Here is a 26,116-nt window from a genome sequence, read left to right as displayed (position 1 = left end):
TCCTGCGTTGCTCCTGCAGTCAGAGAAGGGTCCTCGAGCCCCTTGGGAAAACAGATCCCCAAGCCCAGCTTAAAGGTAAAGGGACCCCTGACCATGAGGTCCAGTCGTGGCCGACTCTGGGGTTGCAGCACTCATCTCGCTTTATTGGCCGAGGGAGCCGGCGTACAGCTTCCGGGTCATGTGGCCAGCATGACTAAGCTGCTTCTGGCGAACCAGAGCAGCGCACGGAAACGCCGTTTACCTTCATGCCGGAGCTGTACCTATTTATCTACTTGCACTTTGACGTGCTTTCGAACTGCTAGGTTATCAGTAAGCCCAGCTTACCCTCCCTCTTTTTCCTGGCCAAAGAGCAGGGCCCCTGTTAAGGAAAAATCTGGGTGCGAGGCTGCTCAGTCCCCCAGCTCATCGGGCAGAGCCCACGGGTCCCTGCGGAAGAAAGGAAGGAGTCCAGCCAACCGGAGCAAATAGCTGTAGACCAAAGTTTATTGCGCAGTAGTTTCAAAGAGCAAATTTTGAAACCTGAGGATGGGGTGACAAAGAAAAGACTTTTAAAACTTTCCCACCATATCCCAGAATACAGTTCGTACAGCATCATTGCTGCACCACTGGCATGTCACAAAAGGGGAGGGGTTAACCTTGGCAAACATGTCCAGGCAAATCCTTGGTACAAGATTAGCATAAGCAGACATGGCGGGGAAAGACTCAGATATAAGATTAGCATAGACAAATATGTCTTAAGTGCCCACCACCCAAAAGTACAATAGATGTTCCTTTGCATGTCTGGAGCCTGAGGCGAGTCAGGTGATGAGATTTGGCTTCCCTTGGCTAACAATGAGCCCAGCAATTGTCACCTCTGAGAACTTCCTGGAGTCCTTTTGCAAGGGGAAAATGGCTTTGGAATGGAGGAAAATGGGAAAGGAGATGATTTTATATTATTTTAAAGCTAGGGAACTTCCCTGAGCTGTCAAGTTGAAAGGATACATTCAGACATAATATTTGTAATATTTAAATTTAAAGATGTGCCCCCCCGTAATTTACACCGTCATGTAAAAGACAACAATCCCATGACTGCAATCATGGAGCAGGTATTCTAACAGGGCCACGGCCTGCTTCTCTGGCTGCCGGGCCCTGCAGACCTTGCCTTCATAATGCATGTGTGAATGAGACAACCAGCCTTGGGCTCCACAGGCGAGTACAAAAAGGGGGTTCAGGCACCAAGGACCCAAGATCAGACATCAGGCACGGCACCTTTTATTGGAAACAGTGTGTGCATATGGGGATGGGGGAACAAAGACTCCCGCGTGTCTCCCCCCATCACAACCCTGTGTCCCCTGATGCTGTTTCGGGTCAAGTCTGGGTCCCTCTAGGTGATGAGGAGCTGCTGGGAAGCCGGGAGGCCGCAGGATTCTTTATGGGCGTCAAAGAGCTCCTTCAGGGCCTTGACATAGAGAGCGTGGAAGCTGTTCACCTCGTCCTCGGTGGGGCGCGGGCGGAGCGGGACCGGGATAGGCTTCCCCACTGCAGGAAGGAGAAGAAGCATGGGTGGTTGGGGGATCTGCTCTGCCCCTCGCCCCCCACCCATGGCAGCCAGGGCCTCCCCACCCCAGCAGCTTTGCACCCTGGCCTTGGGTTTCAGGGGTGGCTTAAGTGCAGGAATGGAGGGGACCCCAAGGGTCATTTAGCCCAACCCCTTGATTAATGGCCACCCAACCTCTGCTTAGAAACCTCCAAGGAAGGGGAGAAGGAAGTCGGTGTGTGTGTGCACGCACACACGCAATCGCAGCTCCCTCCGTAGCAAGCCCCATAAAACGAGGCGGCTCGTTTGATTTCTGCAATGCAGAGGGGTTGGGCTAGATGACCCTTGGGGGTCCCATTCAACTCCACAGGTCTCCGATTCAGTTCGAAGAGAGGGCAAAAGGGAGATGCACCAGAACATGCTGTTTTGTACGATGCTGAAGAGTTTATGGCTCTTTGCAAGCAGGTTGGTGAGTTGGGGGGATTTTAGGGTGCAAGGCGAAGGCTAAGGAAGGAATGAGGAGCCTTGTGGGTCCTTACCCACCACCGTGAGGGGGGCAGCCATGGGCAGGAGCCCCCAAGAGGTGCTGGAGAAGAGGCCCCTCCCGCTGAAGAGACAAGGGGCGAAGCCGATCAGCTGCTTGAAACCGAGCTGGAGGCGGTGAACGAAGCTGCCCTCGGGGAACCGGATCAGTCGGTAAATGTCATTCTCCCCAAAGGTGTAAACGGGCACCAGGTCAGCCCTGCGAGGAGGAAGAATTTACTTTCTGTTTTGAGAGAGGGAGAGACAGAATGTCGCTGCGCTCTCCGGGGTCGTTGATTTATTTTGGTGCTGTACAATAAATCGCTTCTTAGATTAGAAGGAGCTGCGTATGAGGGTTTCTCTGCATGACTCTGATTCCTACACACACACTTGCTATCTGTTATACTCTGCTGAAGCCAGGAGGAGCAGAGTGGCGCATCGGAAGAGTGCTGGACACCAAAGTACTTCAGCTGTTCGCAGTCTAAACAGACATTCAACAGAAAAAGTTATGGCTCATAACTCACAGGTTATGGAGTCAGCCGCCCAGGTGATTTGGCAGGCTCTTGAGAGGGTCCATCACAGAACCACAGCAGGAGCCAAGATCCATGTCACCAAAAGTTTGTTTGAGCTGAGGCTACATCCGGGGGACAGCATCAGAGAACATGTGACAAAAATGGTGGCTGTGTTATACTGACTGAGACAGTTAAACGTGAATTTTCCAGAAGATTTGAATGTTCACATTCTTCTGAGCTTACTAGACAAGAGTTATGACAATTTGTGCCTAACTCTAGAAGCCATGCCCCCTTCCGACCTAACGTTGCAGTTTGTCTCGGGTCGCCTATGCGATGAGGAGGAACATCGGCAGAGAGAGGGGCACGCTGGCCCGGGCAGTCCTGCTTCCAAGAGTGGGGGGGGGCAGTGAAAGAGGACACCGTGAAGGCTTTTGCTATGAGACGTTATTGTTGTGGCTCGGAGACCCACCTGTGTAAACAGTCCCAAGGAAGCTGCACAGAATGCCTCCAAGGCCATTGCCCCGGGCAACCAGATTAGGGGAACGGCCCGGCGTGGGAACGCAAGGAAAGGTCCCAGGGGAACTGAGAGAGATGCAACGTCACGTCATTTGGCAGTTTCCATAGCAACAGTGAAGGACAGCAACCAGAGCAACGTACAGCGCTGGGTAATTGACAGCAGAACCAGTCATCATCTGCTGCCATATGGTCGCCAAATGCAGAACTGCAGAGCTGTTTCCAAAGGAAAAACAGTCACGCTTGCCGATGGATCCAAGAGACAGCTGACAACTGTTGGCTCTGTTTTTGTTCCTTTTTTGCAGGCTGAACTGGAAGCATTTGTGGTCCTAGGGATGAAATGCTGTCTATGGTCTGTGTCTTTAGTTAGAGATGGGTTTAAGGTTTGCTTTGAGAATAATGCATGCTCTGTTTCCAGGGGTGGGACTGGAACACTGAACAACATTCAGTATTGAATGTCAGGCTATTCTGGAAACATCTCAAGCAGGTAAGGGTAACACTGGGTCAGCACAGGCACACTGTGCAAATGTTCCCACTCACAATATGTGTCATCATTTGTGACACAGGAGGATGTCCCACTGCAATTGGGGATATGTGAGAAAAATACCAGGGTGCACTGAGGGATGCAAAATGAAGTCATGTGCCAAGTTCCTGGATTGCAGAGCATGCAAGAAGGCAAAGGTAAAAATGAGCAGTTATCCTAGGTCTGACAGGGTAACCAAGAAACCTTTTGAGTTGGTTCATGTAGATATTTGTGGCTCTATGCCTGTTGCAAGTCTGGGCGGGGCTAAATATGTTTTAACCTTGACAGATGATTACTCCAGAAACAGCTGGGTGATACCTCTGAAGGACAAGGGTGAAGCTGCCACCATGCTGAGGGAGTGGGTCACTGCAGTGGAGCTCCAATTCTCACTGAGGGTTTGCAGTTTCCAATCAGATAGCGGTGGGGAGTTCACTACGTTTCAGAATTACTTTCACCAGAAAGGGATACGTCACAGGTTGACGGTTCTATCTCACCACAGGAAAATGGGGTGGCAGAAAGGCGGAACAAAACGCTCCAGGAAGCGGTGGAAGCGTTGCTTTTCGACTCAGGCTTACCACAACACTTCTGGGCAGAAGCAAAACTCTGTTGTAGGGGGCGCACCCTATTTTCTCTTGCATGGTAAGACACCAAAGGTACATTTCTTTCGTGTGTTTGGGTGTGAGGCTTTAGTTCTTGTGCCGAAAGCTAATGCAGGAAGGGTGGCCCCAGGTCCCAGAAAATGATATTTTGTGGGAATGAGCCAGGGACAAAGGGGTGGAGATTCGCTTATCCAGAGGGCAACCAGTCACAGGTTCTAGTCAGCAGGAGTGTTGAGTTTTGTGAGCAAAGTGGGTGGACAGGCATCCATGGGAATCCTGACATTCTCTCAGAGTTTGCTTGACTCTGCTGAAGAGGGAGAGTTAGTAACTGAACCTGCTGAGGATCAGGTCCCTGACCAGGAGCAGGAGAGGAATGGCCATCTCCAGTTCCTACCAGTCCAGCTAAGTTCAGAAGACGCAGTAAGTCAGAGGGGGAGTCTGCTGAGGACAAGGACACACGTGCTGGTCCCAGTACCTCAGGGTGAGAGGGGGCATCTGACGTGGTGCCAAGGCGTTCTGAACGCTCTACGAAAGGGAAGCCGCCCAAAAGGTTCTCAGTCACTAGCGTGTGGGTTGGTTTGGCTCAATTTAAACCCATAGCGACAGGAGCACCACAGTACAAAGCTAGGCTAGTAGCTAGAGGTTTCATTAAGAGAAAAGGGCTGCATTACACTGAAGTGTATGCTCCAACTTCTAGGAGTGAAACTGTGCTTGCTACTAGCAGCTGCTGCCCAGAGGGGTTGTCAGGTACATCATTTTGATGTGGATGATTCTTATTTGAACTCGGATCTGAAGGAGGATCTGTACATGCTACCTCCTCCAGGGTTCAAGGGCAATAAGCCAGATGTACTGTGGAAGTTACACAAATCCATCTATGGCCTCAAGCAATCGGCCAGAAACTGGAATTTGTGTCTGAATGAAACTTTGGAAAGTATGAGTTTCCGGAAGAGTCTTGCAGATAGCTGCCTGTACCTGAAGGGGTATTGGGAGAAAAGCAATAACAAACCTAGACAGCATCTTAAAAAGCAGAGACATCACTTTGCTAACAAAGGTCCGTTTAGTTAAAGCTATGATTTTCCCAGTAGTGATGTATGGAAGTGAGAGCTGGACCATAAAGAAGGCTGATCACTGAAGAATGGATGCTTTTGAATTCTGGGGCTGGAGGAGACTCTTGAGAGTCCCATGGACTGCAAGAAGATCAAACCTCTCCATTCTGAAGGAAATCAGCCCTGAGTGCTCACTGGAAGGACAGATCCTGAAGCTGAGGCTCCAAGACCTTGGCCACCTCATGAGAAGAGAAGACTCCCTGGAAAAGACCCTGATGTTGGGAAAGGTGGAGGGCACAAGGAGAAGGGGACGACAGAGGACGAGATGGTGGGACAGTCTTCTCGAAGCTACCAGCATGAGTTTGACCAAACTGCGGGAGGCAGTGGAAGACAGGAGTGCCTGGCGTGCTCTGGTCCAGGGGGTCACAAAGAGGCGGACACGACTAAACGACTCAACAACAACAACAACAACCTGAAGGGGTCAGGAGAGACAGAGTAGCTAGTGTTGGTGTTTGTTGATGACACCATACATGTGGCTAAGACTGGTAAACAGGTGCAAGGTTTTGCCAATGAACTTGAAAAGCATTTTAAACTCAAGAACCTAGGACCGTTGAAGGTGTACCTAGGCGTCCAGGTAGATAGAACCGAGCACGGAAGTTTCTTGCTCAGTCAGAACGGCAATATTGAACAGTTGCTTGAGAAGTTCAAGATGGCTGAGTGTGCAGGGGTCAGAACACCCATGGAAACGAGCTATGTGAAAGACAGTCAGCTCGGGGAATGTTCTGAGTTCGAAAACACTGAGATCTTTCAGTCAGCTCTAGGGAGTTTCCCAATGGAGCAGACCAGACATAGCATTTGCTACAAATCTGCTCAGCAGGGAAGCTACAAAGCCAGTGTGACTGCCTGGAATGGCATCAAGAGAGTGCTGTGGTATCTGCAGGATACCAAAGATTTCTGCCTCAAACTGTCAGCTGAGGGTGACACACAGCTCACATGCTGCACTGACAGTGATTGGGCAAATCTTGGGGACAGGAAATCAGGGTCTGGGTTGGTAGTGAATATGGGGTTTGGAACTTAACAGGTTAAGTTGTTCCCATGATGCCTCAACATTCTGACGTCAGCTTTCGAAGCTGGGAGGAGTTTCTCTCTTCCTCTCTGTCTTTGAGGGAGAAGGACGCAGTTTGTCATGGCTGCAAGAAGTCCTGGAGTTTTTCTGAGAAGTGTCAAATAAAGGACTGTAAATAGACAAACCGGGCTTTGTGTGTTTGTCGGACGCTAAGTGACAGCTTTACCGCTGTGTTAACTCTGCTGAGGCGTGACTGGAGCGACTGGAGACGGAGCAGAGTCGCGCAGAGGAAGTGTGCCGGACCTGCTATAAAGAGCTAATTGGGGACCGTAAATCCAATTAGCGGGGGTCACGCCAAATCAATCAATTCTACAGGTTATGGGTAGCCTAATTATCGATCGTAAAGCTGTCACTGGAGGCTGCCGGAAGGCTTTGATGTCTGCGGTCTGAAGCAGAGGAGGCGGTGAGATTTTTGCCTGTTGCTAAGAGGCAAGAGAGAGCTGCGGAGCTGATAGCAGCAAGGAATCGTTTCTCCACAGATGGGAGCCGGAGGAGCTTGTGATTTGTGAGTACAGCTTGGGGCCCCTTGGGAGAACGGAAGAAGATGGCGGACAGCCATGAATCATTCGCCGTGCCTTTCGAAAAATTAAACGGAAAGAATTGGGCGGAATGGAGTCGAAAGCTGAAGGCCTGGCTGGTAGCCAAGGGTTTGTGGGAGGCGGTTCTAGGGCCTCCACTGCCCCCACCAGCCGTCGGAGCTTCGGCAGCAGATATTGCAAACGCACATGCTTCGCAGAGAAAAAACCAGAAAGCCCTGGGAGCTATAGTGCTCAGTTTGGAGGGTTCACAGCTGCCCCTTGTGGAGGGGTTGGACACTGCGCATGAAGCTTATACTGCTCTTGAGAGAGTGCACCACAGGACCACGGCTGGTGCAAAAATCCACACCACCAGGCGCTTGTTTGAGATGAAGCTGCGTCCAGGTGGGAACATCAGGCAGCATGTTACTGAGATGCTCTCTGTGTTTAATGAGTTGAGGCTGTTGCAAGTCAACTTCTCAGAGGAGCTGAAGGTTTATATTTTGCTCAGCTCTCTGGACAAAAGTTATGACAATTTATGTCTAACTTTGGAGTCGATGAGTCCCCAAGATTTGACTCTGTCGTACGTCACGGGAAGCTTGACTGAAGAACAGGAGAGACGCCTCAGGGAGGGCAGGTCTGGCGCAGGCAGCTCCACCGGTTGCAGGGGGGGGCCAAGCCAGATGAGAGCTCTGTTCAGGCTTTTTCCACTCGTCGGTGTTATGTGTGTGGATCCCACAATCATTTCAAAAGAGACTGCCCACAGAGAGCGAAGGCAGCTGGGCAGGAATGTTTCAAGGACACTTTTCATGGGAACCAGCCGGGTTTCCATGGCAACCAGCCTGGGAAAACAGCCAGGCGTGGGGCTGAGTCAGGTGGACGTGGCAAGCAACGTGAGGAGACGTATCAACTCACAGCCAGTCTGGCTTTGTTTGAGGACAGCTGTGAGAAAGGCTCAGAGCTTTGTTTTGTAATAGACTCTGCAGCAAATTGCAATTTGATTCCAGAGACCCCTGCTGTCGAGATGTGGAATTGCAAGGCAGTTCCGGCTGGGAAAACTGTACTCTTCGCAAATGGACAGAAAAAGAATGTAACTAATGTTGCAAATGTGCATGTGTTTGTTTTGCAGGAGACGTTGGAGTTTTGTACCGTCCCAGGGATGCACCACTGTCTTTTGTCTGTGCCTTATTTGTTAAAAAAGGGGTTTAAGGTTTGTTTCGAGGATGCTGTCTGCACAATCTCCAAAGGAGGGAGGATACTTGCCAAGGTTAAAAGGGGGGAGAATGATCTCTTTGTTCTTGAAACACCTCTGGAGGGTGAGGGGAAGGTTGAGAAAGCACAAGCCCTGCGTGCTAAAATTCCCAATCATGTGTCATGTGCCCATGCTTGGCATGCAAGGACAGCTCATGGTTCCCTAGAAGAACTACAGGTGCTGCCTGAGGTCTCCAAAGGTTGTGAAATTACGGAATGTGGATGTGCTATAAATTGTGAAACTTGCAGACAGGCAAAAGTAAAAGGGTGCAGTTATCCAAAGGTGGAGAGGGTAACCACAAAGCCCTTTGAATTGGTTCACATTGATTTGTGGGGTCCCGTAAGGGAAGCGAGTCTGGGAGGTGCAAGGTTTCTGCTGACGATGCAGGATAACTTTACGCAGAACACCTGGACCCATGGTCTCAAATCCAAGGAAGATGCAGCACAGCTGATCAAAGGTTGGATTGAGGAGTTTGGAGAATCTCTAGTTGGGTGGAAGTCCCGAAAGCAAAGTCTCATTTTGCTTTCCTCTACAGAAGCTGAATTCAGTGCGTTGTCAGAGCTTTGTAGGGAACTGGAGTTCTACAAGTGTTTGGTCCAAGAGATCTGTGGGGAGTGTTGCTTCCCCATCACCGTTTGGGAAGACAATCAACCCTGTTTGAAGTTGGCAGAGTCTGGACAGTTCAAGTCCAGAACTAAACATTTAGACATACTGTCAGAGACTGCCTCCCGGTCTCAGCTCACAGAAGACCAACGCTAGCCATTAGAACTGTACAGAAGTCTTTATTGGCATTTAGTTTCCATTTCCAAACACTAGCGTGCGTCTCTACGTCTAAACCCTAGACCAGCGAAGCCTCGTCTGAGTCTCCGCCCCCTGTACACCAGCTTAAGACTCTAGCCTTACTCCACCTTCTACGTTTCTCCTTCCTCCTCTGGGTCCTACTACCCCCCTGGGTGCCTTCTTTCCGGGATGCCTCGGAAGCGGACCCTTCGGACTCCTCCCCTTCTCTCCGGCGGGCTTTGGGACCCGGCTCTCTCTCCGGACTGCCCATTGCGCCCCCCTCCTGTACATTTGAACTTGGCGCGCGCGCGCTGCCCCTGACCTTCCTTTTGACCGTTACCTCGCTCTCTGATGCAGGCGTGGCTAACCCTGACTCATGTCCTTCCGCTGACGGAAGGCTGCCTGCTGCCGATGTTTGGGACTCCTCCCCCTTACTGCTCTCCGGTGGGAAAGTTGGTCCCGATTTCCAGCTGCTGCTCTCTGAGTCCCCTCTGGCCCCTCCTTCCTGGGGTGTTCCCTCTGGCAACCCCCTTACTCTGACCACTGGGGCCCCTTTCTGTGAATCCTCTGATTCACTGGAGAGACTTAGAGACCTCGGATGGCTACCCTCGCTGACTTCTCCCTCAGATTCCTCTCCCTCGGTCTCTACTTCCTCCCTCTCCTGTCCCTCTGCTCCTGAACCCCTGACATCCATCCCCCCCTCGAAGCCCCCCCTTCCCCCCTCCCCTCCTTCCGGTGCGGGTACTGGGTGCTCCGTCGTCGCGGGGGTGCTTGCCGGATACAGTTCATCCCCCATGTACTCGTCAACGTCGCTCTCCTCTGCTTCCATCTCTCTGTCTTCATGCTCGAACCCCACGTTGTCCCCCAACACGTCCATGTCCGTCTCGCCCCTCTCCCCCTCTTCGGGTGGTCCCATCCAAGGACCCCTCAGCCACTTCCTGCGCCACTGCTCCTCTGGTTGATCGTCCCACCAATACGAGTGGTCTGAGGCAGACCCCGGTGGCGAACCCACCTGAGAGCTGGGGACTGGTGCCTGTTCCTCGTCCGAGTCGAACCCCAGGAATGTGCTGGCTGAAAGAGTGGGTGTGAAAAGCCAGTCATCGAAATACTCTGCTGGCATGGGCCTGTGCGGGAAGAGGGCATGAAACTCCTCTTTGAGCAGCGGTTCCTCCAAGGCATAGTCCGGTACCCAGCTGTTGGCACTGGCCGGGGTACCCTCTCTGGCTAGGAAATATTCTACTCCCTCTTCCCCCCATCTGGAGTCCAAAATCTCTGTGACCTCATTGATGTGTCCCTTCCTAGGCGGCCCCCTCACTCTGGGCCCTTCACTGCTCTGGTCTGGTGCGGTATCTGGCTCCTGAAACCTATGAGGTGCTTTGTAGGGCGTGAGCACCGATCTATGGAACACCGGATGCATTCTGGAACCCTCCGGAAGAGCCAACCGGAAGGCCACTGGATTGACCTGCGCCTGGACTTGGTAAGGTCCTAGCTGCTTATGTCCTAGCTTCTTCTTAGCTAACGATCTGGTCGGCACTGCTTGCGCTGCTAGCCAGACCCAGTCACCCACCTGTATGTCTTCCCCAACTCTTCTGTGTCTGTCGGCCTGCACCTTGTATGCGTGCTTTGCTAGTTCTAACTGCCTCCTGAGCTGTTCGTGGACTTCCTGCAACTCTGACGCTAAGGCTTCCGCTGCCTGTGGCTCCCCCTCCCCCACTCTCTCTAAACCCGGGAAGGTTCTGGGATGCCTCCCGTTGTTGGCGAAGAACGGCGTCACCCCCGTCGACACGTGCTTCGTATTGTTGTAAGCGAACTCGGCGAGTGGCAGGTAGTCCACCCATGTCGTGGGCTGCTGATTGGCGTAGCATCTCAGGTACTGCTGCATGATGGCGTTGACCCTCTCCGCTTGTCCGTTGGTCTGCGGGTGTCTCGCCGACGCCAAATTGACTTTGACGTTCAGAATGCCCATCAGCTTCTGCCAGAAGTTCGAGATGAACTGTCGCCCCCGGTCGGAAAGAATAGACCGTGGCAGACCGTGGACCTTGAACACGTGGTCTATGAACAGTTTGGCGGTCTGCTCTGCCGTGGCTACCTTCGCACACGGAATGAAGTGTGCCATCTTAGTAAACATGTCCACCACCACTAGCACTGCTGTCTTTCCCCTCGAGCTGGGCAGATCCGTGACGAAGTCCAGGGCCACCCTCTCCCACGGTTCAGACGGTGTCTGCAGCGGTTCCAGCAATCCCGCCGGCGGTCTGTGAACTGACTTGGCCCTTTGGCAGGTGTCACATCTCGAGACGTAATCCGCTACTTCCCCCCGCATCTTGGGCCACCAAAAGTCTCTGGCTACGAGTTCGACAGTCTTTTCTTTGCCAAAGTGCCCTGCGGTGGGAGCGTCGTGTAGCTGCTGCAGGACCCTTGCGCGGAGGTCATCTCCCGGCACGTAGAGTGCTCCCTTGTGGAGGAGCAACCCATCGCGAATCTGGAACTCGTCGGCCCTCGCTGTGCCCCTGTGCACCTCCTCCATCTTGGCCCGTGCGAAGGGGTCTTCCCGCAGCGCGCGACGTACGGCGTCCAGGTCCACGGTTGCCGACGCGCATGCCCACGCTTCCGGTGCGAAAATGTGCTTGGCCGCCGACGGTGCCGCCTCCTCCAGGTATTGCGGCTTTCTGGACAATGCATCCGCCATCACGTTGTTGTCGCCTGGGATGTACTCTATCTTGAAGTCGAAGTCCGCGAAGAACTCTGCCCATCTAATGTGTCTCTGGTTGAGGAACCTAGCCGTGCGCCAGTACTCCAGATTCTTGTGGTCCGTGTGGACCTGCACTGTATGTCTGGCTCCGATGAGGAAGTGCCGCCATGCCTTGAATGCTGCATGTATGGCTAGCAACTCCCTGTCCCAGATAGTGTAATTCTGCTCCGACTTGCTGAGCTTCCTCGAGTAGAAGGCGCACGGCCTCCAGTCCCCCTGCTGGTCTTGTTGCAACAGGACAGCTCCCACGGCTCTGTCTGAGGCGTCCGTCTCCACCCTCATGGGTCTGCTGGGATTCACATGCAGCAGCTGCTCTTCGGACGCGAAGAGACGCTTGAGCTTCTGAAAGGACTGCTCCGCTTGCTCCGTCCAGATGAATTTCTTCTTCTTGGAGCTGAGCGTGTCGGTGATGGCCGCTGTCTGCATGGCAAATCCCTTGATGAACTTGCGGTAAAAGTTGGCAAAGCCGACAAACCGCTGGACTTCCTTCCGATTGCGTGGGCTCTTCCAGTCCAAAACTGCGCGAACCTTGGCGCTGTCCATGGCTAGCCCCTTGTCCGACAACTTGTAGCCCAGGAAATCCACCTCCGTCACGTCGAACTGGCACTTCTCCAGTTTGGCGTACAGCCTGTGCTCCTTCAGTCTCTGCAGAACTTCCCTGACATCCCTCTCGTGCGCCTCTCGCGATTCTGAAAAAATCAGGATGTCGTCCAGGAAGCATACGCACTTCTTGTAAAGGAGCCCCGCCAGCACGTGATGCATAAAGGCTTGGAAAGTGTGAGAGCCATTTTGTAATCCGAAGGGCATAACTCTGTATTCGTAGGTGCCCAGTGGCGTGAACATGGCCGTCTTCCACTCGTCTCCGTCGCGCATGCGAATCAGGTTGTACGCGCCACGTAGATCCAGCTTGGTGAAAACGCGTCCTTTCCGCACCGTCGCGAGGAGGTCGTCTATCTTGGGCATGGGGAAAGCTGAGGGCTTGGTTTTCGAATTCAAGATTCTGAAGTCCACCACCAGTCTTTTTTGGGGCGTATCCCGCTTCTTCACAAAGAATACGGGACTGCCTCCCACCGCTTTCGACTCCCGGATGAACCCACGCTTCAAATTGTGATCTATGAACTCCCTGAGTTCTTGCAGTTCATCCTCAGACATGGAGTACAGTTTCCCAGTTGGCAGCGTCGCCCCCGGCAGGAGGTCAATCTTGCAATCATAGGGTCTGTGAGGGGGTAGCTTGTCCGCCTCCTTCTCGCAGAATACCTCCAAAAACTCCGCATACTTGTGGGGTACTGCTTGCAGCGTGCCCAGCTGCAACTGCGGGTCCTCCTCTTCCCCTTCCGGGCTGGGTATAATGCAGTGTTCTGCACAGTAGGAGGAGCCAAAAGTCAGGTGGCGCTGGTACCACGCCAATGCTGGGCTGTGCCTGTGCAGCCAACTCATGCCTAATACTATAGGCGTGTCGGACAGCTGGGTGACATTGAAACTGATGACTTCCCGGTGATTCCCAATTTGCATCACCATAGGCGGCGTCTGCTGCACCACCTGCCCCCCTAGCAGTTCCCTGCCATCCACCGTGACAACCTTCAGGGGCAGTGTGGCTGGCAGTAATGCTACGTTGTGTTGTTGAATGAACTCCAATCCTATAAAGTCTGCGTTACTGCCAGAGTCAATTGTAATAGGCACTTCTAAGGTGAGTCCATTGGGCAGCTGAAGCGATGCGGTTAGCTGCACCACTGGCTTGGGCGGGAGGGGGTCTGTGGGCTGCAAAATCTCTGGGGACTTCCTCACTGACTCGTCTGGCTGGGCCCCAGTGCCTCCTCTTCCAGCCAGACCTGGTCGTTTCCCTGCTGTGGTGCTCTCTGCTGAGTTGTTTCCAATACTGTCACTGAAGCTGCAGTGTGCTTGAAACTCCTCTGGGGACACTCTTTCGCCATGTGCTCTGCACTCTCACATATATAACACTTCCTGTTCCTTCTAGGCAGCTTCGATTTTACTGCTCCCGGCGTTAAGGCTCTGGTAGCTGAGTGAGCCCTAGCACCGCCAATCTCCATCTGCTCCTCGCCCCCTCCCTGTGGAGGCGTGGACTGCGCACGCGCTGCCTCTCTGGGCAAGAGGGAGGGCACTCTCGCTGGTGAACGTCCCCAACGCCCTTCTTCTTTGCTCCACGGACGTTCTTCCTGCCTCACCCCAATAGACAACGCTCTTTCAACAACTTGCTGAGTGGTGGTGGGTCTCTCTCCCCTTGCCATCTCATCCTTGATCTGTGCATTCAGACCCTCCCAAAAAAGGTCTCTAACCGGCGGAGAATCCTTATCCCAATTCAGCGCGTTGACCAATGCAAAAAACCGGGAATGATACTGCCTTACGCTGGCTTTCCCTTGTCTTAGCCCAAATATGTCCCTCCGGGCAATGTCCAGGTCTATTTTGGATAAGAAACAGGAGTCCATCGCCTTAATGAATGCATCTGCGCTTTGGAGCGCTGGATCATTATCCCTCCACAGATTGCGCAGCCATGCTTTCGCGTCCCCATGCAAATGAGACAAAATGAACCCCACTTTTTCCCGCTCATCTCTAAAGTCTCTTTCCAGCAGCTGCAGCGCAAACAGCACATCTGCTCGGAAATTGGGGTACTGCTGCAAATTCCCATCAAAATGAGATACAATGCTGCCTCCTCTCTTCCCCAAACCGATCCCCTCGGACCTGGGTGCTGGGATCCCCTGCTTTACAAGCCCTTCCAACCTGGCTTGAAGATCTCTGCATGCAGCTGCCGCTTCTTCCTCTCTCTTCCTGGATGCGATTATTTCAGCGTTGAGTAGCGTCACCGCTTCTTGCAGGGAAGCTATTTTCTGTTCTGTAGTCATCTTGCCTGACTCTTGTGAGCTCGCCAGGCACCAGTCTTCCACCCTCCCTGCCTCGCTTCCTTAGCGATGCTTGAGGCGAAGAAAACCGATGATAACTTGAGACGAGGCTTACTGTCAGAGACTGCCTCCCGGTCTCAGCTCACAGAAGACCAACGCTAGCCATTAGAACTGTACAGAAGTCTTTATTGGCATTTAGTTTCCATTTCCAAACACTAGCGTGCGTCTCTACGTCTAAACCCTAGACCAGCGAAGCCTCGTCTGAGTCTCCGCCCCCTGTACACCAGCTTAAGACTCTAGCCTTACTCCACCTTCTACGTTTCTCCTTCCTCCTCTGGGTCCTACTACCCCCCTGGGTGCCTTCTTTCCGGGATGCCTCGGAAGCGGACCCTTCGGACTCCTCCCCTTCTCTCCGGCGGGCTTTGGGACCCGGCTCTCTCTCCGGACTGCCCATTGCGCCCCCCTCCTGTACATTTGAACTTGGCGCGCGCGCGCTGCCCCTGACCTTCCTTTTGACCGTTACCTCGCTCTCTGATGCAGGCGTGGCTAACCCTGACTCATGTCCTTCCGCTGACGGAAGGCTGCCTGCTGCCGATGTTTGGGACTCCTCCCCCTTACTGCTCTCCGGTGGGAAAGTTGGTCCCGATTTCCAGCTGCTGCTCTCTGAGTCCCCTCTGGCCCCTCCTTCCTGGGGTGTTCCCTCTGGCAACCCCCTTACTCTGACCACTGGGGCCCCTTTCTGTGAATCCTCTGATTCACTGGAGAGACTTAGAGACCTCGGATGGCTACCCTCGCTGACTTCTCCCTCAGATTCCTCTCCCTCGGTCTCTACTTCCTCCCTCTCCTGTCCCTCTGCTCCTGAACCCCTGACACATACGTTTCCAAAATGTATGTCAGAGTGTCCAGACAGGCTTAGTAAAGCTGAAAACGGAGGGGAAATGTAATAAAAAATTTCACAGCAAGGAAGGGCAGGGATCTTCAGTCCTCGCAATTGCTCATTGGGGCAAAATCCGCTGGGAAGCACTGCCGTGCTCACTAGGCCCGAGATATTGCTGACCTGCACCCAACACGCCCCCCGGACCCCCGCTTGCCCCCTTGGTGCCCCTACCCATGTTGCAGCGCCAGGCGCACGTAGCCCTTCCTCCTTTGAAGGTGGATGCGATGCTCTCCGGGGACGGTGTCCAGCATCTCGGACGCGCCCCCCACCACGATGACCACCGCGTACCCGGGGGGGCCACTCAGGAGGAAGTCAAGGGACCTTTTGTTGACCGGGACCACCCCTGGAAGTGGGAGAAAGCAAAGGTGCTTGTGAGTGTGAAACATCTCCAGGGGTTCCCTGCTTTGCAGAGGGTTGGACTAGAGGACCCTCGCGATTCTCCTCCAACTCTGAAATTCTGTGAGTCGGTTAAAGGGCAACAGGGTTGCTGGCAAAGGATCAGCGTGTCTGGAAGTGGTTGGAGGAGAGACGGTGGCTAACCGATTGAGGCTGAATCCTGACAAGACAGAAGTACTGTTTCGGGGGACGGGAGACGGGCGGGTGTGGGGGGACTCCCTGGCCTGAATAGGACAACTGTGCCCCTGAAGGAACAGGTGCGCAGCCAGGGAGTCATTTTGGACTCACAACTGTCCATGGAGGCGCAGGTCAATTCTGTGTCCATGGCAGCTGTCTACCAGCTCCACCTGGTACGCAGGATGAGACCCTCCCTGCCCACAGACTGTCTCGCCAGAGTGGCGCATGCTCTGGTTATCTCCCACCAGGACTACTTCAATGTGCTCTATGTGGGTCTACCTTAGAAAGTGACCTGGAAACTACAACTAATGCAGAATGCGGCAGCCAGACTGGTGACTGGGAGACCAAGTAACACTGGTCTTGAAAGACCTACATTGGCTCCTAGTACGTTTCTGAGCACAATTCAAAGTGTTGGTGCTGACCTTGAAAGCCCTAAACGGCCTCAAAGGCCCAGTAGACCTGAAGGAGCTTCTCCACCCCCATCGTTCTGCCTGGATACTGAGGTCCAGCTCCGAGGGCCTTCTGGCGGTTCCCTCCCTACGAGAAGTGAAGCTAAGGGCAGAGGGCCTTCTCAGCAGTGGCGCCCGCCCTGTGGAACGACCTCCCATCAGATGTCAAAGAGAAAAACAATTACCGTAGATTATGGCGTATTAGGCGACTGGGCAGCTGCCAATTCGGGGGGTTGACTTATAGGCCCAGTCTTATATGGGGCAGCTTTGCTGGGCAGCAACAGTGGGTGGCAGGCTCCACACCACACCAGGAGGAAGCCGCCCAGCAAAGCGAGCTTAGCATTGCTGGGCAGCTTACTCCCGGCGCAGAGCCTGCCACTCGCTGCCACTGCCCAGCGAACCCATACCCAGCATATAAAACGACCTCTGACTTTTGGGGGAATTTCCCAGGATTAAAAAGTCGTCTCATATGCCAGAATCTACGGTATCTGACTTTTAGGAGACATCTGAAGGGTGCCCTGTTTAGGGAAGTTTTTAATGTTTGGTGTTTTATCGTGTCTTTAATATTCTGTTGGAAGCCACCCAGAGTGGCTGGGAAAACTCAGCCAGATGGGCGGGGTATAAATAATCATCATCATCATCATCATCATCATCACCATCATCATTTGCACAAACAAACGCCCCTTTTCATTTGCATAGGAATGAAGAATGGAAGGAAAAACAGCCATTCTTGCTGGGGAATTCTATTCCCAGCGGCTCTGGGAGGGCATTCCTGAGTCTGGGGTGGTTCCTCCCATTTGATGGGCCAGGCAGGGTTCTTGAAGATGGTCCTTAGGGGAGGGACCACCCCACTTCCCCACTTCCCCACCCCCCAACCATTCCTCTCTCTGTTGGCCTCACCTGAGCTCATCAGGTACTCCCGGAAGACGGGCATGTGGAAGTGCCCTGCGAGGGTGGCCAGGCTGGGGCGGAGGCCAGGGAAGGTGCGGGAGAAGCCCGTGGCCTCAGTGCAGAAGGCGGAAAAGGCCCCCGTGCAGATCATCCCGTGGGGGTGGGAGCCCAGGATGTAGTTCCGCGTCGGGGGCAGCTCGGCCGTCTTCACCAGCTGCAAGGCAAGAGGGGCAAGTCCTTTGGCACTTGGACCCCCACATGAATGTCAGAGGCAGTGCGCAGATTCCATGGCCAGCAGCCTTTGACAGCCACCACATCCTCCTTCTCTGTGATCTGGTCTCCAGGGGTTCCAGAGACCCTGCCAGCCCCCTTCTCATACCTTGATGGGGAAATAATCCCGGTGGAGCTCCCAGACTCTCCAGCGCCTCACCCAGTCACTGCGGCGCCCACCTGCGAAGGCAAGAGTCAGAGAATTGTGGGGTTGGAAGGGGACCCCCCGGGGTCATCCAGCCCAACCCCCTGTAATGCAGGAATCACAGCTGAGGAATCCCTGGCAGGTGACCACCCGACCTCTGCTTAAAAATTCATTTATTTAGTTATGACTTACTGATGCTTAATTTTACTGTTTATTATTGGATTCTAATGGATTATTGCATATGGCTTTACTTGGTATGTTATTTCAAAGTTATTCTGACTTTTTATGTAGGATCTGATTGTTACTATTAATACTTGATGTTTTATTATTATTGTGTTGGAAGCCGCCCAGAGTGGCTGGGGCAGCCCAGCCAGATGGGCAGGGTATAAATAAAATTATAATCAATCAATCAATCAATCAATCAATCAATAATGAGGAGCAAGATGATCCTTGGGGTCCCTTCCAACTCTGATTCCATGTTATATTTTGGGGAGGGTTCTTTTGATTCATGTCAATTACAGGATTTTGTGTGTGTTTTTATAGCAAAATTTAATAAATAATGATAAATAAATAGAACCATAGAATCATAGAGTTGGAATAGACCACAAGGGCCATCGAGTCCAACCCCCTGCCAAGCAGGAAACTGTTCAGTTTCTGTTAATTGATTCTCATGGGAAACTTACAGATTCTGGCTTCACACAATTAACTCAAGGCAGTGTCAATTTACTCTTGGCAGAAAGCCCAGGTCTGCTTGACCTAGAAACTACTTACTCTGATTGGTTAACGACCAGCACTCAACTCTGTTATCTGGGGATTGCTAGCACAGTGTGATGTGAGGTGTGTTAGGAGTTGGAGTAGAAGTGCTGTGTATGGTTTTGAGAGAGAGAGAAAGAGAGGATTTATTTTGCTTTAATTTGTATGCAGAAACTCTGCTGGTTTTATTTTTTCCTTTTTAATAAATCCTGTAAATAGTTATTCTGAGTCTAGCTGACTAGTCATTACTGCCGCAACTAGCTTCTTCGCTGTGCAGGAAAACTCTGCTACGTTTGGGCTAAAGCCAATAGGGCTATGCCTGACACTTCCAAGTTCCATGAGAAACACCATCAGCGCACTCCTGACATCTGGTTGTCAAGCCTCTGCTTAAAGACCTCCAAAGAAGGAGACTCCACCACACTCCTTGGCAGCAAATTCCACTGTCGAACAGCTCTTACTGTCAGGAGGTTCTTCCGAATGTTTAGGTGGAATCTTCTTTCTTGTAGTTTGGATCCATTGCTCCGTGTCCGCTTCTCAGGAGCAGCAAAAAACAACCTTTCTCCCTCCTCTACATGACCTCCTTTTATATATTTGAACATGGCTATCATATCACCCCTTAACCTCCTCTTCTCCAGGCTAAACATGCCCAGCTCCCTTAGCCGTTCCTCATAAGGCATCGTTTCCAGGCCTTTGACCATTTTGGTTGCCCTCCTCTGGACACGTTCCAGTTTGTCAGTGTCCTTCTCGAACTGTGGTGCCCAGAACTGGACACAGGACTCCAGGTGAGGTCCGACCAGAGCAGAATACAGTGGCACTATTACTTCCCTTGATCTAGATGCTATACTCCTCTTGATGCAGCCCAGAATTGCATTGGCTTTTTTAGCTGCCGCGTCACACTGTTGGCTCATGTCAAGTTTGTGGTCAACCAAGACTCCTAGATCCTTTTCACATGTACTGCTCTCAAGCCAGGTGTCACCCATCTTGTATTTGTGCCTCTCATTTTTTTTGCCCAAGTGCAATACTTTACATTTCTCCCTGTTAAAATTCATCTTGTTTGTTTTGGCCCAGTTCTCTAATCTGTCAAGGTCGTTTTGAAGTGTGATCCTGTCCTCTGGGGTGTTAGCCACCCCTCCCAGTTTGGTGTCATCTGCAAATTTGATCAGGATGCCCTTGAGTCCATCATCCAAGTCGTTGATAAAGATGTTGAATAAGACCGGGCCCAAGACAGAACCCTGTGGCACCCCACTAGTCACTCTTCTCCAGGATGAAGAGGAACCATTGATGAGCACCCTTTGGGTTCGGTCAGTCAGCCAGTTACAAATCCACTGAGTGGTAGCATAGTCAAGACCGCATTTTACCAGCTTCTTTACAAGAATATCATGGGGCACCTTGTCGAATGCCTTGCTGAAATCAAGGTAGGCTACATCCACTGCATTCCCTTCATCTACCAGGCTTGTAATTCTGTCAAAAAACGAGATCAGGTTAGTCTGACATGACTTATTTTTCAGAAATCCATGCTGACTATTGGTGATCACAGCATTCCTTTCTAGGTGCTCATAGACTGTTTGCTTAATGATCTGCTCCAGAATCTTCCCTGGTATTGATGTCAGACTGACTGGGCGATAATTATTTGGGTCCTCTCTTTCCCCCTTTTTGAAAATAGGGACAACATTTGCCCTCCTCCAAACTGCCGGGACTTCGCCTGTTCTCCAGGAATTCTCAAAGATGACTGCCAGTGGTTCTGAGATCACATCTGCCAGTTCTTTTAATACTCTTGGATGCAGTTCATCTGGCCCTGGAGACTTGAATACATCTAGACTAGCCAAGTATTCTTGTACTATCTCCTCAGTTATTCTGGGCTGTGTTTCCTCTGCTGAATCATTTGCTCCAAATTCTTCAGGTCGGGCATTGTTTTCTTTATCAGAGAAGACCGAGGCAAAGAAGGCATTGAGGAGTTCAGCCCTTTCTGTGTCCCCTGTTTGCATTTCACCATCTTCTCCTCTGAGTGACCCCACTGTTTCTTTGTTGTTCCTTTTGCTCCGGACATACCCATAAAAGCCTTTTTTGTTGCTTTTAACCTCTCTAGCAAGCCTGAGTTCATTCTGTGGTTTAGCTTTTCTGACTTTGTGTCTACATGTGCTGGCTATTTGTTTGAATTCCTCTTTGGTTGTTTCCCCCCTTTTCCATTTTTTGTACACATCCTTTTTTAATCTTAACTCAGTTAAAAGTTCTTTAGATAGCCACCCTGGCTTCTTTAGGCACCTTCCATGTTTCCGTCTCATTGGTATTGCCTGAAGTTGTGCTTTTACTATCTCCCTCTTAACAAACTCCCAGCCATCATGAACTCCCTTTCCTTTTAGCATTACTGTCCATGGGATCTCACCCAGCACTTCCCTAAGTTTTATGAAGTCGGCTTTCTTAAAGTCGAGAAATTGAGTCCTAGTATGCTTGGCTGCTCCTTTCCGCTGTATAGTAAACTTCAGAAGAGCATGATCACTCGCGCCTAATGATCCTTCCACTTCTACCCCACTAACCAGGTCATCAACATTGGTTGGGACCAGATCTAAAATGGCTGTTCCTCTTGTTGCTTCTCCCACTTTCTGGACAATGAAGTTGTCTGCAAGGCCAGTGAGGAATCTGTTTGACCTTATGCTCTTGGCTGAGTTTGACATCCAACAAATATCCGGGTAATTGAAGTCCCCCATTACTACTGTCTCCCTTCCTTTTGCATGCTTGGCCATCTGTTCCAGGAAGGCATCATCTATGTCCTCCGTTTGGCTTGGGGATCTATAGTAAACTCCCACAATGAGGTCTCTGTTATTCTTCTCTCCCTTAATTTTGACCCAAATGCTCTCACTTTGGCTTTGATGTTCTAAATCTTGGATCTCTTCACAGGTATACACATCCCTGACATATAACGCCACTCCTCCTCCTTTCTTGTCTGGTCTGTTTCTCTGAAATAGATTGTATCCCTCCATTATTACACTCTAATCGTGGGACTTATCCCACCAGGTTTCAGTGATGCCTATTATGTCATATTTAGTTTGCATAAATAAATGCAGCTGATTTTTCTGCCCTCCATAGAGAGAGAGAGAGAGAAATGAAATGACTTCTGCCATTGTGTCATCTATTGGAGGCTGTCTTGGAAAATAGAAAACAGTAAATAGCAGTGAGGAAAACGGGTTTGGGATGGTCGCAAGCTGCCCCAGGGGAAGGGGGTGAGTTGGAGGAAGAGGGGCAGGGTGAGGCAGCAGCTCCAGCTGTGTGGGTCTGGGTGTGGGGCTCAGCACCCTTCTCAGACAAGGAGAGGCGCCTTGCACCTGCCCTCCGGGTAGGGTTGGGGGCAGTGCCGGATTTACCTATAAGCTAAACAGGCTATAGTTTAGGGCCCCAGTCCCTTGGGGGCCCCCCAAAAAAATAAAGGAAAAAACCCTGGATGTACATTTCTGAAATATAAGATAAAAAACAAATAAAATAAAGCCTACCTACAGCAACAGTGTTTTGTGTTGTGTAGGCTCCTGTGATGTAAGTCATGGGCCCCACCTGCTAGCCTGTTCCCTTAATTATCCCTGGTTTGCTCATTTCTATATATGGGGTACCTACGATCTGCATCTGGGACGCGGGTGGCGCTGTGGGTTCAACCACTGAGCCTAGGACTTGCCGATCAGAAGGTCGGCGGTTCGAATCCCCACAACGGGGTGAGCTCCCATTGCTCGGTCCCTGCTCCAGCCCACCTAGCAGTTCAAAAGCACGTCAAAGGGCAAGTACATAAATAGGTACCGCTCCGGCGGGAAGGTAAACGGCGTTTCCGTGCGCTGCTCTGGTTCGCCAGAAGTGGCTTAGTCCTGCTGGCCACATGACCCGGAAGCTGTATGCTGGCTCCCTTGGCCAATAAAGCGAGATGAGCGCCGCAACCCCAGAGTCAGCCACGACTGGCCCTAACGGTCAGGGGTCCCTTTACCTTTACCTTACGATCTGCATGGACTGGTTGCATGGCTTGAGATACTTATTAGGTCCGTCAATTACCTTATAGCATATATTCAACTCAAAAAACAGTGACAATTTGTTGTGGACAAAGGACAGCTGGACATATAAAGGGCCCCATCACCTTCAGTAGCTTAGGGCCTCATCAAACCCCAATCCGGCCCTGGTTGGGGGGAATCGAACTCACCTCTCTGTGGCGTATCCCAGTCGAAGATCCACCAGGCAAAATACAGGACGCTGATAGGCCAGAAGGAGGTGAAGAGCAGGTAGACCAGGGGAACGGAGAAGAAGGGACCTGGGGGGGGGGGGAGGGAAGGAGATTCTGTGGAATCTTGTTTTTATGTTGTATGCTGCATATGTGATTGCCAAATTCTGATTTGTAAAACCAAATAAATTTATTTTTTTAAAAAATGAAAGCAATATCACAATGTGTACATCAAACTGGTTGTGGATGATATATCAATCGTCCAACACTACCCACAAGCAGAGTCTGGGCGCAAGAGCAGCGCTCCCCCCTCACTGGGATTCAGAGGCCCTGCCTTGGACCACAACCCCAATTTCACGAGACCCCCGAGGATGTGATCTGAAGCCCCCCTAAACCAAGAAGAATATTTTAGGTTGGAAGGGGCACCCCAGGGTCATCTAGCCCAACCCCATGCAGTGCTGACTCCCTAGTCCAGACTCACCTGGCCCAAAGCTGCTTTGAAAAGAAGAGGGGGCTTGGCTTTTGGGGGAGGGGGGTGAAATAAAAAAAAATAGGGTGTCAAATATATAATAAATGTCCATAAATGTACCTAGTAAACATGTACATAAATATATAAACCACATTTCTGAAGCTGCACAGGAAAACAGCCCGGAAACCATTTTGACCCCCAAACTGACCAAACGATTTCTCTGCAAGGTCGAAGGAAAATGGAAAAGCCTCCTCATTGTCTTTTCCTTCACAAATCCTGTCTTAAGGGTATGTCTGTGTATGAATAGGGTGAGCCTGTGACTTGGCTCAGGAACTGAGTATTTATCATTACAACAGACTGGCCCGGCTCCCCAGGGTATCCAATCAAGTGAGCATTAACAGGTGACCTGCCAGTCAGGAGGTAAACAACGCACTCAGATTTCTGCTGTAGACCGCCCTTTCTGCGATGTAGGCATGATGTATCTGGGGGGTGGTCTTGAGCTACACCCCTTCTGTGATGTAGGTATGAAGTTTCTGGGGGTGGTCTTGGACTCCAGGGCGGCCAATTTAAAATGTCTATATAAAGGCGGGCACACCTTGGTTCAGGGTCCTCCTTTCCTGTGTGTGAGGGTAGCACCCTGTTGCAAGAGTTCAATAAAGATCAGACTAGCTGCTTTGCTTCTCAATATTCTCTGCTTGGCCTCTGTTCTTTTCTCCGACTGATGGAGAACCTGCAAAGGACTCTCTAAGGGCTCTTGTGTCCCCCATAATGGGAAAAGGGCAGTTTTCCTTTTATTACAGGGGCCTGGCCTGCCAGAGGACCTCCCAAGGGCCATGGCCCCAGGAAGAGAAAGAGGCCATGCTGCCCCTCTTCCCTGAGCACCCCCTGCCCCTCCCTCCCTCCCACCCCAGCTCCCAACTTACCAAAGAAGAAGAAGGTGAGGACCCACTGGAAGACGCTAAGGGCCTCCAGGTGTTTCTTCAGAGCCATCTTCTGACCCTGGGTCGCAGGAAGAGATCCTGGGGGGGAGGAAATCCACAGGGGGGGGTTGTGGGGGGGATCTGCAGCAGGACTCCAGCCAGGAGGGGCCCCTGCCTTGGCAGAAGGGGGAAGACGCAGGTGTGTTCAGCACAGGTGGCCTCTGACCTGCATCCCAAAGCCCAGCTGCTCCCCTTCAGCCGTGCCCTCAGGAAGGGGGCAGCATGTGGGGCGGAAGGAGGAGGAGGAAAGAGGCTCACTTGTCCAGGAGAGGATGTTGTCCTGCCCGCGGCTGCAATGCACAAGTCTCTCTCTGCCACCTGCACTTTGGTAGCCAGGTGAGTTGGCAATAAGGATGCTGCTGGCACCCAGGTGAGGCAAAGGGGACCTGGCTGAGCTCTCCTCCTCCGAAAGGAGACAGGGCATGTCAGATTCTTTTCTTTTGACTCCCAGCCCTGCCTGGCACCTGCCTTGCTGGCCCTCGGCTCCCTCCCCTTGGCCCTCATCCCAGGGCCGCCCCGCCCTCTTGGCCCACAAGACAAAGGTTGGGGTGCCAGGATCGATTGCCCCATCTGCCTGCCTCCCTTCTCCAAACCACGGAGGAAGCTGCGCTCTAGGAGATCATCATTATCATCATCCTCATGAAATTTTATTTATTCCCCCCCCTCCCCAGCCAAAGCCGGGCTCAGAGCAGCATAAAATGCCATAAAAAGCAGGGAAGAGCCGTTTTCAAAACAACAGACGCATTTCAAAATCAGTGGGACTTAACGGTAGAACCATAAAGCGGTATAGTTGGAAGGGACCCCCAGGGGTCATCCAGCCCAACCCCTTGCAAGGCAGGAATCACAGCTTTGGTGGCACTGTAGCTCTGGGGAAGAAAGAGTGCCTCTGAGCAGGTGAAGAGTGCTCTGAGGATCCGCAGCTGCAGCTGCCTCCCTTTCAAAGGGACCAAGCGCAGCTCTTCCTGATGGCCTTTAGGTGCCCCTGGAGGAAAGACAGGGTGAGAAATCACCAGGGTTTCTGAAGCACCCTGTGGGTGGGGGTGTTGGGTGCAGTTAAAAGGTTGCCCCTCCTCCTCCTCCTCCTGCCAGGCAGGGCAGTGAGGTCCAAGCTGACCTGAGCCTGGCGGGGGCAGAGGTAGAAATTATGCAAACCTTTTCCTGGCAATGACACTGCTTCCTGCCTCAGGGCAGGGCAGCCTCTCTACAAATTAGCATTTATACATCCCAATACTTTCCTCCAGAAATCTGTAAGCATCAGACATTGCATAAGCAGACGCTTCAAAGAGGCATTCTCATTTTGGCACCTCCAGCAAGACGTCCTTGTAGATCATCCCTTTCTATACTGATGTATCAGAGCCCAATATTATTTTTGGTTGTGTAAGACGTAGTTTATAATCTAATGGCACATTAGGAAGGTAAAACACTGGTTTACAAAATATATATATATATCAAAAAATCAAAACAATCCAATGAAAACATGAACACCCACAATTAAAATCCACAAATAAACATCAGGTGCCTGGAGGGCCTTCGGAATTCTGGGACTGTCCCTGGAAAATCAAGACACTTGGAGGGTATGGCAGGAAACTCTTAATCTCAAGATCGCGGGTTCGAGCCCAAGCTGGGCCAAAGGTTCCTCTTTTTCATTTTTTCATTTTCAATTTTTGTTGTTGTTTAGTCGTTTAGTCGTGTCCGACTCTTCGTGACCCCATGGACCAGAGCACGCCAGGCACCTCTGTCCTCCACTGCCTCCCGCAGTTTGGTCAAACCCATGCTGGTAACCTCGAAAACACTATCCAACCATCTCGTCCTCTGTCGCCCCCTTCTCCTTGTGCCCTCCATCTTTCCCAGCATCAGGGTCTTCTCCAGGGAGTCTTCTCTTCTCATGAGGTGGCCAAAGTACTGGAGCCTCAGCTTCACGATCTGTCCTTCCAGTGAGCACTCAGGGCTGA

General features: G+C 51.7%; 1 protein-coding gene across 1 annotated transcript; it reads right to left on the bottom strand.

Moving 5' to 3' along the window:
* Window positions 1-25,773, bottom strand: LOC144325042 (2-acylglycerol O-acyltransferase 3-like). Its single transcript, XM_077916726.1, has 8 exons — window positions 24,932-25,773; window positions 24,108-24,203; window positions 22,698-22,805; window positions 17,738-17,808; window positions 17,368-17,572; window positions 15,617-15,788; window positions 2,056-2,258; window positions 1-1,518 (listed from the first exon to the last, which is right to left on the bottom strand). The coding sequence occupies exons 2-8, from the start codon at window positions 24,172-24,174 to the stop codon at window positions 1,364-1,366; spliced, it is 981 nt and encodes a 326-aa protein (XP_077772852.1). The 5' UTR covers window positions 24,175-24,203; window positions 24,932-25,773; the 3' UTR covers window positions 1-1,363.
* Between the last annotated feature and the right edge of the window lie 343 nt (window positions 25,774-26,116).

Source organism: Podarcis muralis, chromosome 13 (genome assembly GCF_964188315.1).
Source record: "Podarcis muralis chromosome 13, rPodMur119.hap1.1, whole genome shotgun sequence".
NCBI lineage: Eukaryota > Metazoa > Chordata > Lepidosauria > Squamata > Lacertidae > Podarcis > Podarcis muralis.
Note: the sequence above shows the minus strand (reverse complement) of the source record. Positions and strands in the feature narration are given on the sequence as shown.